At 47.4% G+C, this 18,613-nt stretch overlaps 1 protein-coding gene across 1 annotated transcript in view; it reads right to left on the minus strand.

Moving 5' to 3' along the window:
• Positions 1–18,613, minus strand: part of PAPSS1 (3'-phosphoadenosine 5'-phosphosulfate synthase 1) — a 147,530-nt gene that overhangs the window by 89,885 nt on the left and 39,032 nt on the right. Inside the window, exon 2 of the mRNA XM_040418266.1 lies at positions 17,700–17,814. Coding sequence (XP_040274200.1) covers positions 17,700–17,814 — 115 coding nt within the window. The remainder of the gene's footprint in view (positions 1–17,699; positions 17,815–18,613) is intronic.

Here is an 18,613-nt window from a genome sequence, read left to right on the forward strand (position 1 = left end):
TTTATTGGCCTCAGTTCGAAACAGTGGAGAAAAAAAAATATTTAATAACTTTGCTTTCTCCTCATCGCTCTCTGCAAATCCCCCCTCATTATTATGTAAAGGGCCGACACCTTCAGATTTATACTTTTTACCATTTACATAATTGAAGAACATTTTATGGTTAGTTTTGCTCTCTTTGGCAATGAATCTTTCGGTCTGTAGTTTAGATGCTTTTGTTTTTTACATATTCTATTTTTTTCCTTATAGTTTTTCTTCAGTGCTTCCTCGCTACCCTCCTGTTTTAGTGATTTAAATACTTTTTTCGTCATTTATTGCTTTCTTTACAATTCTATTGATCCACATCTGTTGTTCTGTCAGGTCTATTGGTAAATACCAAGTCCAGTATGGTTGTCCCTCTAGTCGGGTCCTGAACCAGTTGGGAAAGGCAATTGTCTTTGGTTATTACCAAGAATCTGTTTCCTTTATGAGATATACAGGTTTCAGTTTCTCACTCTATATCTAGGTAGTTGAAGTCCCCCATAATAACGACCTCATTATGATCTGCCGCCTCATCCATCTCATTTAGTAGCAGATTTTCTGTGGACTCTGGTATATTAGGTGGTTTATAATAAACTACTATTAGTATTTTATTATCGTTTTTGCCTCCATGTATTTCTACCCACAGTGACTCCACATGTTCATGTCCCTCACTTATATCTTCTCGGACTGTGGTCTTTAGACAGGACTTTACATAAAGGTAGACTGCTTCACCTCTCTGGTATTTTAGATCCTTTCTAAACAGACTGTAACCCTGTACATTAACTGCCCAGGCATAACTATCATCCAACCATGTCTCAGTTGTTCCCACTATGTCATAGTCCTCCTCACACATCACCAATTCCAGTTCCCGAGTTTTATTAGTCATGTTTCTGGCATTAATATACAGTCAGGTCCATAAATATTGAAACATCGACACAATTCTAACATTTTTGGCTCTATACACCACCTAAATGAATTTTAAATGAAACGACGTGCTTTAACTGCAGACTGTAATTTGAGGGTATTTACATCCAAATCAGGTAAAACGATGTAGGAATTACAACAGCTTGCGTATGAGCAGATGAAAGGTCCAGAGTTAATTTGTAGTGTGCTATTTGCATTTGAAATCTGTTGCTGTCAACTCTCAAGATGAGATCCAAAGAGCTGTCACCATCAGTGAAGCAAGCCATCATTAGGCTGAAAAAAACAAAACAAACCCATCAGAGAGATAGCAAAAACATTAGGCGTGGCCAAAACAACTGTTTGGAACATTCTTAAAAAGAAGGAACGCACCGGTGAGCTCAGCAACACCAAAAGACCCGGAAGACCACAGAAAACAACTGTGGTGGATGACCGAAGAATTCTTTACCTGGTGAAGAAAACACCCTTCACAACAGTTAGCCAGATCAAGAACACTCTCCAGGAGGTAGGTGTATGTGTGTCAAAGTCAACAATCAAGAGAAGACTTCAGCAGAGTAAATACAGAGGGTTCACCACAAGATGTAAACCATTGGTGAGCCTCATAAACAGGAAGGCCAGATTAGAGTTTGCCAAACAACATCTAAAAAAGCCTTCACAGTTCCGGAACAACATCCTATGGACAGATGAGACCAAGATCAACTTGTACCAAAGTGATGGGAAGAGAAGAGCATGGCGAAGAAAAAGGTACTGCTCATGATCCTAAGCATACTACCTCATCAGTGAAGCATGCTGGTGGTAGTGTCATGGCGTGAGCATGTATGGCTGCCAATGGAACTGGTTCTCTTATATTTATTGATGATGTGACTGCTGACAAAAGCAGCAGGATAATTTCTGAAGTGTTTCGGGCAATATTATCTGCTCATATTCAGCCAAATGTTTCAGAACTCATTGGACGGTGCTTCAAAGTGCAGATGGACAATGACCCAAAGCATACTGCAAAAGCAACCTTAGAGTTTTTTAAGGGAAAGAAGTGGAATGTTATGCAATGGCCAAGTCAGTCACCTCACCTGAATCCAATTGAGCATGCATTTCACTTGCTGAAGACAAAACTGAAGGGAAAATGCCCCAAGAACAAGCAGGAACTGAAGACAGTTGCAGTAGAGGCCTGGCAGAGCATCACCAGGGATGAAACCCAATGACTGGTGATGTCTTTGCATTCCAGACTTCAGGCTGTAATTGACTGCAAAGGATTTGCAACTAAGTATTAAAAAGTGAAAGTTTGATTTATGATTATTATTCAGTCCCATTACTTTTGGTCCCTTAACAAGTGGGAGGCACATATGCAAACTGTTGTAATTCCTACACCGTTCACCTGATTTGGATGTAAATACCCTTAAATTAAAGCCGACAGTCTGCAGTTAAAGCACATCTTGTTCGTTTCATTTCAAATCCATTGTGGTGGTGTATAGAGCCAAAAATGTTAGAATTGTGTCGATGTCCCAATATTTATGGACCTGACTGCACATACATTTAACAGGTTTATGTATATTTTTTACCCAACACCTTTCTGTCTGAACTGTTCTAGTCCCTTCTTCCATTCCTCCCCCAGTCCCATTACCTTGCCCCAGGTCTCTATGTGCACTATCTTCCCATCCTATAACGTAATTACCCCCCCCCCCCCCCAGTCCCTAGTTTAAACACTTCTCCAACCTTCTAGCCATTTTCTCCCCCAACACAGTTGCCCCTTCCCCATTGAGGTGCAGCCCATCCCTACGATAGAGCCTTTAGCCGACAGAGAAGCCGGTCCAGTTCTCCAGGAACCCAAATCCCTTCTTCCTAGACCAGTTATTGAGTCACTTGTTAACCTCCCTAATCTCCCGCTGCCTTTCATGTGTGGCTCGTGGTACAGGTAGTATTTTGGAAAACACTACCTTTGAGGTCCTTTCCCTAAGCTTGTGACCTAAATCCCTAAAATCATTTTTAGGTTCCGATATGGACCATGACTGCTGGATCTTCTCCAGCCCCTCCCAGTAATCTGTCAACCCGATCCGCGATGTGTCGAACCAGAGCGCCAGGAAGACACACTGTTCGACGATCCCGGTCTTTGTGACCGATCGCCCTATCTGTACCCCTAATAATTGAGTCTCCAACTACCAGCATCTGTCTGGCCTGCCCTGTTCTCCTGGTCCCCTGCTTACTGGAGCTCACATTCCGCTGACTGGCAGAGGAAGGGTTTCAACACTGATTCTTACGGACGCGGCGATACCTAATATGTCTACTTTTTTTTTTTTTTTTAGGTTTTACACTATATTATCCTTTTATAAACAAAAAAAAAATTAAAATATTTTAGTATCTCCATAGTCTAAGAGTTGTTTTTTTTTAGCCGATTATCTTAGGTAGGGGCTCATTTTTTGCGGGATGAGAGGACGGTTTTATTGGCACTATTTTGAGCGGCATATGACTTTTTGATCGCTTGCTATTACACTATTTGTGAAGTAAGGTGACAAAAAAAAAAACTTTTTTTGCACCGTTTTTTTTTTTTGACCGTGTTCATCTGAGGGGTTAGGTCATGGGGTATTTTTATGGAGCAGATGCTTACGGACGCAGCGATACCTAATAGGTCTACTTATTTTAATTTATTTTAGTTTTACAAAATAATATTTTTGAAAAACATTTTTTTTTTGTTTGTTTTGGTGTCTCACATCTGAGAACCATAGTTTATTTTTCCGATTATCAGTGGCTAAATGGAATTAAAATTGGGGAAGGGGATTATAAATTTAGTACTCCCTGAAGCAACCAATAATGCAGAGGCCCGGATGATCGGGGCACGTGTCACACTGAGTGGTGGTGTCCTTCCGTATCCCCTTCCTGTGACACACTCTGCACCTTTTTTGGGTCCGTCCCTTCTTTCCAGTGTTAAAAGAAGGGACGGGGCGTGGCCTGACCGGCATGGAGTGAGGACGCAGGTCGCTTCAGCTCCGATTCTATCCTGTTTGTATCCTGACCATCCGCTCTGGAGGACTCTGAATTTCTGCCTAAAGACCCTCAGTGAGTCTCTGTGATTGTCCCCCTTAAGTTTCATCTGACCCCGTGTCCTGCGGCGACTGCCGGACAACACCCTGGGGCCGGGCCTACTTACCAGACGACATTACCAGACGCCATCCCTGCCTGCTGGCCGGATCTATCGATGGGGGAGCCGGTGAAAAGGGATTCCCTGCCATACTTACCTGCACCGGAGGTCAAGCGGAGCCTGGAGGTTTAATCCGGTGGGTTCACTTCACTTCTTCCCTGGCCGGACGGTGAGCCTGCGATCCCTGTGCGTTTGACGCTGCGGGCGCCATCTTGGCTGCAGCACTGAAGACGGCTATACCTCTCCCTCTGTAGCCCGTTTTCCAGGTAGAGAACCTTTTCTTCTTCTGCATCATCAAAGAGATTTACCTGGGGCGGTGTGACGCTGGTTGGGGACACTGTGTCTACGTTATCTTCAGCAGAGAGAGGTTCAACACTTATATTAGGCCACAAGCGTTGGTTGCTGAAGATTTTATGGGCCGCAAAACGGGCACCTCAGGGCCTGCTATCCCTCCTAAGTTGATGCTCGACAATATGAGCCAGACAGATGGCCACAATGCTGGGGCTTCTTCTGAACGTCCGGAGGTGGATCTTGCAAAAGTCATGGCGGCCATTACTAACTGCCAAACGACACTCACGGTCAAAATTGACCATGTACAGGCCGACCTAACTCTCCTCAGGCATGATATCGATAAGATCCGTGAGAGAACAACTGAGGTGGAGAGAAGGCTGGGAGAGGTGGAAGATACGGTCCAACGTGAGGATTCGGTGGTCCGTGCTTTGCAAAACCAAGTTAAAACCCTGGCGGCAAAAGTGGAAGACGCTGAAAATCGAAACAGGAGAAATAATATTAGGATTATGGGCTTACCGGAGAGGGCAGAGGGCCCTTCCCCTGAGGAATTTACGGAGCGCCTTATCAAACAAATCCTGAACCCAATTACCCTCTCGGGGACTTTTGCAGTGGAGAGGGCGCACAGGATTCCTACTCGTCCTCTGCCCCCTGGAGCCCCGCCACGTCCTTTTATCCTTAAAGTGCTAAATTATAGAGACCGGGATGATATTCTGGCTACGGCCCGTCGTATGAAAGATATTCATTTTGATAACGTCCGGATTTCCTTCTACCCGGACTTCTCTACAAAGGTGCAGAAACAACGCAGGCAATTCACAGCAGTGAGAGTTCGGTTGCGGGAGAAAGGCCTGGTCTACGCTATGATGTATCCAGCACGTCTCAGAATCCAGGATGGAGAAGTGGTGAAATTTTTCACCACCCCAGAGGAGGCGTCCGACTGGCTCGATCGCAGGGGCTGAGTATAATGGGACTTGTGTACTGAGAGTTTTATTTTATGTTCAGGATGGTCACTGTATATGGGGGAGCTGTTTGTGCTAAAATTGTGTTGCCCTACTGCCTAGGTTCAGTTCTTGGGTTTACCTAGAGTGGTGGGTGGCAGCACGGGCCTCCCCGTCCTGATCTACTAGAGAGGAGATTGATCATGGGATATTCAAGCTTGGATAGGTTGGGGTTATCTGGGCAGGGTGGGGGGATTTGCCCGCTGTTCTGGGCATGTTGGGATGTTTATACTGCTTTCTTGATGTATGGGTGTGATTGTGTGTATGTATGGCTTGGGTGGTGCATTTTCCTCGTATGGTATAACTTTGACACTCCGCCGTGATGGCTGTCGGTTTGTCTCCTGGAATGTCAGGGGACTAAATGATAAAATTAAAAGATCACTTGTCTTCAATTTTATAAAGAAACATAACCCGGATATGTTGATATTGCAGGAGACACATCTGCAGGGGCGGAAGCTGCTAGCGTTGAAGAAGCCTTGGGTGGGAGCAGCTTACCATGCGGTGTATACTTCCAGAGCGAGAGGTGTGTCAATTCTGGTGGCGAAGTCCCTTCCCTTCCGTTCCTGCTCTGTTCAGACTGACATGATGGGACGTTTTGTGATCCTTCACGCTGCAATCAGAGGCATCGAGTATATTGTGATAGGGGTGTATGTCCCCCCCCCCTTTTGAGAGGGATGTGTTGGACGAAATTATGAAACGAGTTGCAACGTTGCTTCCGGTGCCTCCGATTGTGCTTGGGGATTATAATGCGGTGTTGGACCGGACAATGGATAGGCTTCGCCCTGGGGGGTCGCATACTGATGCGTTGAATTCCTGGGCAGAGGTATTTGCTCCAACAGAGGGATGGAGATATATGCACCCTGATATTCGACAATACTCTTGCTATTCGGCTTCCTATGCAGCGCTCTCCCGGATCGATTTAGTATTTCTCAGTAAGGAGCTGCTGCCCTCGCTAGTGGCCACGGAATATTTGCCAAGAGGCATTTCTGACCATGCCCCCCTGTTGGTGGTTCTGAGACAGCCGCTTGCACCTGCCGAAAGGCAATGGAGACTAAATAGAAAATGGCTTGAGGTGCTGCCGGTGGTTTGGGCTGCGCAACAGGGGATGAAAGATTATTGGGAACTTAATGAGGGCTCTGCTAACCCTTTGGTGGAGTGGGAGGCATTTAAAGTTGTCCTGCGTGGTACGTTGATTCAGGCAATTGCATCTTACAGAAAAGAGCTGAGTGCCACAAGAATTAAACTAGAAGACGAGGTAGTAGGGAAGGAACAGGCTTTCATCACAGACCCTAATGATGTGAACCGTAGTTTATGGGACGAGGCACAGAGGAAACTTACCCTGCATCTCACTGAGTACACCCAGAAGAGGTTGCTGTTCCAGAGGCGCCTGGTCTTTGCAGATGGCGACAAAAATGGGAGTGCCTTGGCTTTCCTGGCTAGGACTGAGGCGCAGCAGACGGTAGTTCCGCACATTACCTGCGGGGATGGCTTGAAGGTATATCGGCCGGCGGATATTTGTGAACAGTTTGTTCAGTTTTATACTGACCTGTACAGTTCTAAATCCACTTCCTCCCCAGATGGGATCCGTTCATTCCTTCAATCCATCCCACTTACTCCTTTGGCTGCGGCTGATAGTAGATATCTAGGGAGACCTATTGATGATGGGGAGGTCAGGGCAGCAATCGAGGACATGGCACCTGGGAAGTCACCTGGTCCGGACGGCTTCCCGATTGAATGGTACAGGTTAGACGTTAATTTACAATCTGCACGTTTACTCAGGCTTTTTGATTATGCATGTGAATCCGGGAAGTTGCCTTCTTCCTTTGGGGAGGCGACTATCGTCGTAATTCACAAGGTCGGGAAGCCTCCGGATCAGTGTGCATCGTACAGGCCGATTTCCCTTCTAAACACGGACGCGAAAATCTTGGCCAAAGTCCTGGCTAGGCGTCTTGGCGGGGTGATACTGTCCATTATTGACCCTGATCAATCTGGTTTTATGCCCGGGAAGACGACTGATATAAATCTTAGAAGATTATTCACCAACTTGCAGGTCAGGCACGATAATGCGGGTTCAAGAGTCTTGGCGTCCCTGGATAACGAGAAGGCCTTTGACTCTGTGGAGTGGCATTTTATTTGGGAGACAATGTTCCGTCTTGGTTTCCCTTCCTCCTTTGTCAAGTGGGTCCAATTGTTATACCAGACACCTATAGCACGGATTAGAGTGAATGGAGTCATATCCCGGCCCTTCAGGTTGTATAGAGGCACTAGACAAGGGTGCCCTTTGTCCCCATTGTTGTTCGCCCTGATAATGAAACCTTTGACACAATTGATCAATAATAGCTCTTTGATAGAGGGGTGGACGGTAGCGGGGATTCAGGAGAAGGTTTCACTATACGCGGATGACCTGTTAGTCTACTTGGCTGACCCTGGCCCCTCCTTAGAAACCCTGCTGGATGTGGTGAATGATTATGGGAGGTACTCAGGATTACGGGTAAACTGGGCCAAGTCTAGTTTATGTATAATAGATGTAGATGAAGCTGTAGATATTTCCCCAATATCCCCACTGAGAGTAGTAGATAGCTTTCTTTACCTAGGGATACATATCCATAGGGACCCTAGACAGTTTTGTCAATTGAACTTGAGGCCTACCATGGAATATGTCACGCGTAAGCTGGAGGCCTGGGAAAATCTTCCGCTGACCCTGGTGGGAAGAATTAACATTGTCAAGATGGTGTTACGACCCAAACTTCTGTATATTTATAGAGCAGCGCCAGTAGGGATCCCTAAGTCCCATTTTGACATTCTGGATAGATCCTTTTCCCGTTTCTTGTGGCTCCATCGGTCCCCCAGACTTGCGAGAAAGACGCTGAAGGCTTCCTACATACAGGGGGGTTTGCAGCTACCAGATATGTATATTTATTATATAGCTACGCGCCTAATGTATGCATCTTGGTGGATTAGGGCAGATGCCAATAACCCTGCGGTGGTATTAGAAGCGGCGCTGGCTGGATCATATGAAGCTCTAACTAATCTGGTATACAGGGGGGGGAAACCCGCAGGTCCGGGGACTTATACGGACTCTATGGTAACAGTTAGCGAGGCTTGGGTGAGGTTTGTGGAGATACATACGGAAAATCAGGCGGGTGACACCTGGTCCCCCTATATCCCACTATGGCGTAACAAGCTTCTTCCAGAGCTCTTGCACCTTTCCGACTTTGAATTCTGGCCTAGGAAGGGTCTTAAATATCTAACACAATTGTTCCATGACTGGATCTTCCGCTCCTTTTAGAGCCTACGAGCTGAGTTCCGGCTGCCCCAGACGAGTTTTTACCGCTTCCTCCAACTGAGACATGCCTGTGAGAAACAATTTAAAGCCCTATCCCTAAATTTAGAGTGCGGCCCATTAGAGTCAGTAGCCAGGAGGAAAATCCCATGCAAACCTATTTCTTCCTTTTATGTTGAAATTGTTAAAATGCAAGAATCTCCTATTAGGCGTTCCTTTGTTAAATGGGCTGAGGATATTCCAGAGTTGGAGGATTCTCATTTGGAGGAGTGGCATCTGAGGTGGAGGACGTCGGTTATAAGTGCGAGAGATCAGCTCATCCAAGTGAAGTGGATGCACAGAGTGTACTTGACCCCACTGCGTCTCTATCAGATGCGACAAATACCGAATCCGGGATGTGATAGATGTGGAGAGGCGAGGGGCTCTTTCTTCCATATGGTGTGGCTCTGCCCGGTGATGAAGACATACTGGAAGGGAATTTGTAACTTTATTAATGTTAGGTTGGGGCTCCCAGGGATTTGTAATCCTGTAATATGCCTACTAGGGTTAGTTTCTGATGCTACTCCTTCCAAATATAATAGAATACTGTTAAGATTGTTGATGTTCTATGGGAGGAAGAATATACTTTTGAACTGGACACCGCCCAAGTGTCCTACAGTGAGCCAATGGGTACTCCTTATAAATAATGACCTGCAAATGTATAAATTGACATACGAGGCAAGGGGATTGACTGATCGATTTGATGATATCTGGGGCCTTTGGGTCCAAGCTGAGGGCACGACTTGAGTCATTGATGGTGGCGAATGTATCACCCATTGTATGTATGTGAGAGTGTATGTGATTGTGTGAGTTCTAGAAGCATCTTAGAGACAACTGTGACACCTTGTATTAAAGTCATTTATATGTCTTTTATGGTCTAGATATATGTTAATAATGGACTTGCTGATGTGAGTGCATGTATCATGGAAGATTGTTTCTTCTTTGTTCTCCCCTTAGGAGTGTTGTATTTTAATGCAAAAATGTTAAATAAACACTATTAAAAAAAAAAAAAAAAAGAAGGGACAACACCTGGAAAGTGTTGGCCAGGGACTATCCGGGCGCCTCCAGTTCACGAGGTACTCTAGCCTGCTCTTTCCCGGTCAGAAAAGATCAGGGCCTTGAGGACTTCCTCATGGAACTGCAGGAATTTCCCTGTGTTGCCAGCGCTCCAGGATGGCACAAAAGAGCTGTACAAGGCAACCTGTACCAAGTAGACCGCAATTTTTTTGTACCATGCCCAGGTTTTGCGCATGGCATTATATGGCTTGAGGACTTGATCAGAGAAATCAACTCCTCCCATATACAGATTGTAGTCGACGATACAACGCACAGGAAGAGGGGTGATGCCGTTACCGTGAATTGTGAACAGTACAAGGACATCCCTCTTGTCCTTATATCTGACCAGCAACAGGTTTCCACTGGTAAGGGCACGGGTCTCACCCCTGGGGATAGGTACCTGGAGGGGGAGGGTAGGGAGGCCGTGTAGATTTTTCCGCACGATCCCACAAGTGAACGTGGATCTGGCAGCGAGGGACTAGAACAAGGGGATACTAGTATAACATTTATCCACGTACAGGTGGTAACCCTTATCTAGCAGTGGGTGCATAAGGTCCCACACAAGTTTCCCGCTAACACCCAGAGTGGGGGGACATTCTGGGGGTTCAATACAGGAATCTCGCCCCTCATACACACGAAACTTGTAAGTGTACCCTGAGGTACTCTCACAAAATTTGTATAGCTTCACGCCATACCTCGCCCACTTAGAGGGAACATACTGGTGGAAAAGGAGTCTCCCCTTGAAAGCAATGAGAGACTCATCAACCGCGACCTCCCTTCCAGGTACATAGGCCTCCAAAAATTTGGCCCTAAAGTGATCGATGACCAGCCTGATTTTGTACAGGCGGTCATAGGCAGGATAACCTTGGGGGGGGGACATGCTGCATTATCTGCATAATGCAGGCATTTCCGGATGGCCTCAAACCGGGAGCGTGTCATGGCCGTACTGTAAAGTGGGGTCTGGTAGAGGACGTCCCTACTACAGTAATGCCTGACACTAGGTTTTTTGACTAGGCCCATGTGCAGCACGAGGCCCCAAAACGTCCTCATCTCGGCTGCACTGCCCGGAGTTCAGCCACCGGCCCTAGCCAAAAAGGAGCCCGGGTGTTGAGCAATGAACTGTTGGGCGTACAGTTTCGTTTGCTCCACTATCAGGTTCACAAAGTGGTCACTGAAAAAAAAGACTAAAATAGTCATATTCAATGAAGCCCACTGTGGGAATCTGGATTCCTGGTTGGCCAACAAAATCAGGAATCGCAGGCTCAAAATGCTCTATGGTACACCCTGCAAGTTCACCGGCAGGGGGCTCCGGTGGACTTAACTGGTGGGCCGGAAAACTAGTACGAGCCCCAGAGCTGCTAGTACTAGTGTGGGCCACAGGGTCCCTAGCATGGCGGACCCCTTGCTCCACCTGGCGGCGTCTCCGCCGCCTTTGGGGCTCATCATCATCGCTGGATGATGAGGACGCGGAAGACAAAAGGAATGTGGGGTCATCCTCGTCCTCACTGGGGCTCTCGGACTCGGAGGCAAGCTGGGCGTTTTCCTCCTCGGCCAAGAACATCCAGCAGGCCATAGGGGAGTGCGTGTGCGCGTGTGTGTGTGTGTGTGTGTGTGTGCGTGCGTGGAAATCTTTATTTGGTGTGCGTGTGTGTGGGGGCACGGGTGTTCACGTACTTACCCTAAACCTTAAAATATTTTTAAAAAAAGCCAAAAAATGAAATAAAATGTAAAAAAAATTCAAACTCGCTGATCAGCCGTCCGAAGCTGATCAGCGGTGGGGTGTGCGATGCGCTAACAGTGGCCGGTTGCCAAGAGTGCCGGCCACAGTCAGCGTACCAGAAAAAATAAAAATAAAAATGCTTGCGCCCCCAAAAAAGTTGGGGGGGAAGGGGGGCAGGGAGGCAAGCTGCAGCACCCCTGGGGGGGGTCTAGGGTCACACAGCTGTGCTGTGGACCCCAGACACCCGATTTAGGGTGATGCAACAAAAACCTTTTTTTTTTCCAGGAGATCGATGCAGCGCTCCTCTCTCCTCAGCTCCCGGACACAGAAAGGAGGAGGAGAGGAGCGCTGCAATAATGTGAACCGCCCGCCCGGCCCTGCAGCCAATCAGAGCCAATCCTGAGAGGTGATGTCACCATCACCTCTCAGGATCGCAGGATGGTGATTGGTGGTGTATTATCACACCACTGATAACCATCCTGCTCCGGGTTATCGGGTCCCCAGAGACCCGAATAACCCGGAAACGCAGAAAACCGCAGGTCTGAATTGAACTGCGGCTTGCTGCGATCGCCGACACGGGGGAAGGGGGGGGGACACAGAACCCCCCCCGCGCATTGTCCCAGGGTGCCTGCTCAATGATTTGAGCAGGCACCCAGTTCCGGTGGCGGTGATCGGAACTACACATGACGAACCGGTACGTCATGTGTCCCCAACAGGTTAATCACAAGTATTAGGCCTCATTCACATGACATTTTCGGTTTGTGGATCGCAAGCGGACCCATTAATTTCTATAGAGTTGCCAAAAGTGCAGACAGCACACAGATGTCAGCTGTGTGTTGTCCGCATTGGTGCGGCCATGCTGGAAATTCTAGAGTGTCCTAGTCTTGTTTGTTTATGGACAATAGGCATTTTGACAATGCAGCCCATGAAAAGTGGGGAGTGCACACAAGCGGTATCCACATTTTGCAGATCCACGGTTTGCGGTCAGCTAAATGGATACGGCCACGTGAGTGTAACCTGCACTCTGCACTCACAGACACATCACTCTATTAGTGATCAATTCCGATGTCACCATTGTGGCCAGGGCAGGATTAAGAGCATCATGGGCCTGGTGCTGAGGATTTTGCTGGGCCTTTTTATGGAACTGCACTCAGTGTCTTAATTACATATATATTTTATCGATACCATTAAAGTATTTTGTTCCTGCAACTACCCCTTCATTTGGCGTCTATCTTGGCAACATGGAGGGGGACCACGGGAGGGGGACCCTGAGGGTGGGGGCACCCTCAGGGCACTATAGTGTCAGGAAAACCGCTTTGTTTTCCTGACACTATAGTGATCATTTAACATGACTATAAAGATTACTGTTTTCTAGCTGCTGTGGACTGTGGACAACAGCAGCTAGAAACAGTAATTTTCATAGAGCTGTGTTATGATTTATGGACACAGCACTCAGCATGCTTAGCCAGTCAGATAGAAGGCTGGCTAAGCATGCTGAGAGCTGTGTCTAAATAACATAACACATTAAAGGGATTCTGTCACCAGGTTTGACCCCTGTCAGCTAAAAATATGCTGATGTTCAGGGCGTCTGCACGATTCCTAATGTGGGCTTATAAATGTCATCTGTGGGCTTATTTAGCTAGAAAACAGCTTTTACTAACCTGTCAGTCAAACAAATAAGGTGCCCAAGGGGATGTTAATGAATGCAAGGTGCCGGCCGCACCCGCCGCCGTTCGTGCCCAGCGCCGCCTTTCCGGACTTCTGCGCCGCCTCCTAATACTCTGTGCCGCCTCTCGCTCTCCCTCCCTCCCCCCTCCTCCTACTGTAAGATCTCGTGCATACAGGGGTTGAGCGAAGTGCCGGCGCATGTGCACTTCGCTGTAAGAAGCCAAATGGAGAAGTCTGCACGGGCGCATCAGGCAGAGCCCTGTGCGCAAGCGCGAGATCTTACAGCAGAAGGAGGGGGGAGGGAGGGAGAGCGAGAGGCGGCACAGAGGATTAGGAGGCGGTGCAGAAGTCCAGAAAGGCGGCGCTGGGCACGAACGGCGGTGGGTGCGGCGGGCATCTTGCACCCATTAACATCCCCTTGGGCACCTTATTTGTTTGACTGACAGGTTAGTAAAAGCTGTTTTTTAGCTAAATAAGCCCACAGATGACATTTATAAGCCCACATTAGGAATTGTGAAGACGCCCTGAACATCAGCATATTTTTAGCTGACAGGGGTAAAACCTGGTGACAGAATCCCTTTAAAGAAATTACTGTTTCTAGCTGCTGTGGACTGTGGACTAGCAGCTAGAAACAGTAATTTCTTTATGTGTTATGTTATTTAGACCAGTGTTTCCCAACCAGTGTGCCTCCAGCTGTTGCAAAACTACAACTCCCAGCATGCCCGGACAGCCTTTGGCTGTGCAGGCATGCTGGGAGTTGTAGTTTTGCAACAGCTGGAGGCACACTGGTTGGGAAACACTGATTTAGACTGAGCTCTCAGCATGCTTAGCCAGTCAGTAATTTTCATAGTGCTGTTATGATTTATGGACACAGCTCTCAGCATGCTTAGCCAGCCTTCTATCTGGCTGTGCTTCTTGAGAGTCACAGTCCACAGGCTCAGAAACAGCCAGATAGAAGGCTGGCTAAGCATGCTGAGAGCTGTGTCCATAAATCATAACAGCACTATGATTGCCCTCCCTTCCAACTGGATGAGTTTATCTGATACCTGCCCTGCTCCAGAAGCTCCTGCTGTCTCACGGGCTGGTGTGGCTGAGCGCTGTGGGCCATGTGCTGGTCGAAACTGCTGAGTAGGTTGTACACAGCGCAGCGTGCAGGAGGGATAACCGCGGGCGCACTGAGGTCATATCCGGCGGGCCGGCATTACAGGAACCGCACCAGCTGCTCTGACGTCCTGCCGCCGGATATCCTGTGACGTATATCCGGCGGCAGGACGTCAGAGCAGCTGGTGCTGTTCCTGTAATGCCGCGGCCCGCCGGATATGACCTCAGTAGTGATAGGAAGTTCGGATCTTTCAGATGAATCGGTTCATTTGAATCAGCTCATTCAAATGAACCGATTCATGAATCGGATCTTCGGTTCACTTGCTGAGTCACTGACTGATGAGCTGACTCGCAAGTGAACCGAAGACTCTAGGTGCTGGTGCGCATGCGCAGATGCTATCCATTCGATTCACTTGCTGCTGCTGACTCAGTCGGCTCTTCAGCTCTCTAATGAGTGAGTCCGGATCAGGAAGAGTGATTGATTATAGTGATAGTGAAGGGAAGCTGAGGCTGACGCCGGACAGGAGGACTCAGGAGCGGTCACTGTGGTGTGCATTGTTGTCTGTTGTGCATTGTTACCCACAGTGACAACAGTCTGACACTGACAGTAGTACAACCAACCAAGTGAAGTGAGATGTGAATGCACGCCCAGGGAAAACTATGTGCTGAACTGATAACAGTATTACAGTTACACAGTCACTGGCTGATAATAAAATAGTCCCCACAGTCCCCACTTAATGGAATCCATAAAGGAGATGTGAACCCACCCTTAGTTATATAGCTACTGAATGAGATGCCTTTAACATATATATCTCCTGAGAAGCCAATTTGATCCTAAAGGGTTAATTCAACCTGTAATCTAAACTCTGTGTCATCTGTCACTTCTCTTATCTCTCTGCTCCTGTCAAAGGCTTACATAGAAATCACTGGGCCCCATAGCAAGAATCTAAATTGGGCCCCCATTCCCCTTTTATAGCCCCTCCCACTACCCATTCCAGGCCTCTCTCTTTGTTCCATGAACTATGTTCGCTGCTGTTTTATAATTTATGCCATCAGGGCCGGATTGGGATTACAAAACAGGCCTGGCACACAAAAGAGGCATAATAGATACAGTGTGTACAGATGTATAGTGTATACAGCAGTGTACTGATATGTGAGGAACGTGGTATAATATATGCAGTGTGTTCAGGTATATAGTATATACTAGGGGTGCACCGAAATGAAAATTCTGGTCCGAAACCGAAATCGAAAATTCAGGATGCCCTTGACCGAAAACCGAAACCGAAACTGCCTTTTTGCCCAAATACTTTTAAAATACTTTTTTTTTAATGATTTTATTAATAATTCTTTTTCATGAATGAAATTCATCTGTGGGTGGCGCTGTTATGGAGAGGGGGATCTGTGGGTGGCGCTGTTATGGAGAGGGGGATCTGTGGGTGGCGCTGTTATGGAGAGGGGGATCTGTGGGTGGCGCTGTTATGGAGAGGGGGATCTGTGGGTGGCGCTGTTATGGAGAGGGGGATCTGTGGGTGGCGCTGTTATGGAGAGGGGGATCTGTGGGTGGCGCTGTTATGGAGAGGGGGATCTGTGGGTGGCGCTGTTATGGAGAGGGGGATCTGTGGGTGGCGCTGTTATGGAGAGGGGGATCTGTGGGTGGCGCTGTTATGGAGAGGGGGATCTGTGGGTGGCGCTGTTATGGAGAGGGGGATCTGTGGGTGGCGCTGTTATGGAGAGGGGGATCTGTGCACTGTTATGGAAAGGGGATATGTGCACTGTTATGGGCATAACAGTGCACAGATCCCTTTCCCCATAACAGTGCACAGATCCCCCCTCACCATAGCAGTGCACAGATCCCCCCTCCCCATAGCAGTGCCATAGACCGATCCCCCTACCCATAACAGCCCCGGCCCTGCTGCTCACAGCATCACTCACTGCATCTTTATTTTACCTTACAATCGTGACGCTCCGGTAACAACTCTGCAGGCAGAGCGGAGGGCGGCGTAACGTCACTTACTCACGTGACGCACCTGCTCCGCCCACTTTATGAATGAAGGAGGCGGAGCAGGCGCGTCACGTGAGTAAGTGACGTTACGCCGGCCTCCGCTCTGCCTGCAGAGTTGTTAGTTACTGGAGCCTCACGATTGTAAGGTAAAATAAAGATGCAGTGACAAAGTAAACCGCCCGCCCGGCGCCCGCCCGCAGATGGTGGGTGACAAATCCCACACCCCATATTTTCGACCGATATGTAACAATATCGGCCGAAGTGGATTAGGTGCATTTTCGGCCGATATTTTCGGCTGCCGAAATTTCGGTGCACCCCTAGTATATACAGCAGTGTACTGATATATGAGGTATAAATTACAGCTCGTACCTCACATATCAATCCAATACTGTATATACAATATACCTGTACACACCATCTATTATACCTCGTACCTAACATATCAGTACACTGCTGTATATACAATATATCTATACACACTGCATATATTATACCTTGTACCTCACATATCAGTACACTGCAATATATATTATATATCTGTACATATTGCATCTATAATACTGTTTAATATATGCAGTGTGTGTGTGTGTGTGTGTGTATATATATATATATATATATATATATATATATATATGAGGCATACAAGGTATAATACTGTAGATGCAGTGTTTATAGAAATATGTGGTCAGTTATACATTATGGTCACTGTGTGTGAAGTACATGAGGTTGTGATCACTGTACCTATCTGAAGTATTATACATGAGTGAGCATTGAATAAAAACAGGGCATGGAGGGGGGGTAAATGATGAAAAGTTGAGGACCTCCTCTTACCACTCCATTCCAGTCTGTATGGATCAATGCAGAGCTGATTGTGAACTTCTAATACTTGCTGTTAGGGGTTGAAGGACCTGTGATGATGTCATCACAGGTCCTGGCAGATGTACCTTTCAAACCTAGGAACTACAGCATTTTTGGTGCTGTTCCTTTGCTAGATTCTGCAGGACCTGTGATGTTGAAGATGATGTCATCACAGGTCCTGGCAGATGCACTGTTCTAACCTGGGAACTACACTTTACACTGTGCAATTCCCTTACAGGACCTGTGAAGACTCCCTGTACTACTCAGACCTGCCAGTGCTTGCCTTGCCTCAGCTCTTATTGGTTGGTGGGCGGGGAGGGGAGGGGCTGGCAGAAGCAGCTTCCACTCTAGGATCATATTACGCTCCTCCCGAGTCCCTCCCTCAGGCTCCTGCTGCCAGCGTGAGGTGAGGGTCTCTGCATTGTCTCTGTGCTATGTGACGCTGTGTACAACAGAGGACTTTTAACCCTCCCGACGGCCTTTTGGCTGGCAGATGGGCCTATTTTATGGTAGGGGCCTGGAGCTGCAGCTCCTTCAGCCCCTACGTTAATCCGGCCCTGATTGTGGCCACTGTTCATGGTTTACATTTCCAACTTTTCTATTAGTGCATTACCCACCTGTCAGCCACACTGTGCAGCCCCGAAAACCACTTCTTGATCCAAGAACTTGTCCTCTCTTGTTCCTACTGACATGGTGAGCTTGGTAGGTAACATTGGTTGCCCGCTGCATACCCTACAAAAGATAGGAAATATATATATATGTATAAGATGCAGTCTATGGCCCTTAGTAATCATGCTTTTACTCCAGAATCCTGGCTTCAAAAAGTCGCAAAATAGGGATTTTGAGACTTTTTGGATTTTAACACCACTCACCCAAGTTTTAAAAAATGGGTGGTAAGGTGGGCATGGTTAGCCATGTTATTGTTCTCCCATAATACAGTAGCACTTTGCAAGTATCAAAAACATGTCAACTAGTTCTAAAGTGGATTCTCTTATTTAGACCTCATGCACACGGCCGTTGTTTTGGTCCGCATCCGAGCCGCAGTTTTGGCGGCTCGGATGCAGACCCCATTCACTTCAACGGGGCCGCAAAAGATGCGGACAGCACTCAGTGTGCTGTCCGCATCCGTTACTCCATTCCGTGGCCCCGCAAAAAAAATATAACATTTCCCATTCTTGTCCGCACTTTGCGGACAAGAATAGGCAGTTATATTAAAGGCTGTCTGTGCCGTTCCGCAAATTGTGGAACGCACACGGACGCCATCTGTGTTTTGTGGATACGCGGTTTGCGGACCGCAAAACACAACACGGTCGTGTGCATGTAAGCCTTACTGTTGGGCTTACTTGACATGTCACTGTTTGATCAGTGATTTCCATCAGTCACTGTGAGCTAAAACCAGGAATGGAGCCTCCACAGAGATAAAGCATAATGGAAAGATTTCCACCTGTTCGTGTTTATCATCTGCACTTGGTTTTGTCTCACAATCTCTGATGAAACACATGCCAGAGAGGAAGTGCCCGGCATGCATGTG

Source organism: Bufo bufo, chromosome 2, assembly GCF_905171765.1.
Source record: "Bufo bufo chromosome 2, aBufBuf1.1, whole genome shotgun sequence".
NCBI lineage: Eukaryota > Metazoa > Chordata > Amphibia > Anura > Bufonidae > Bufo > Bufo bufo.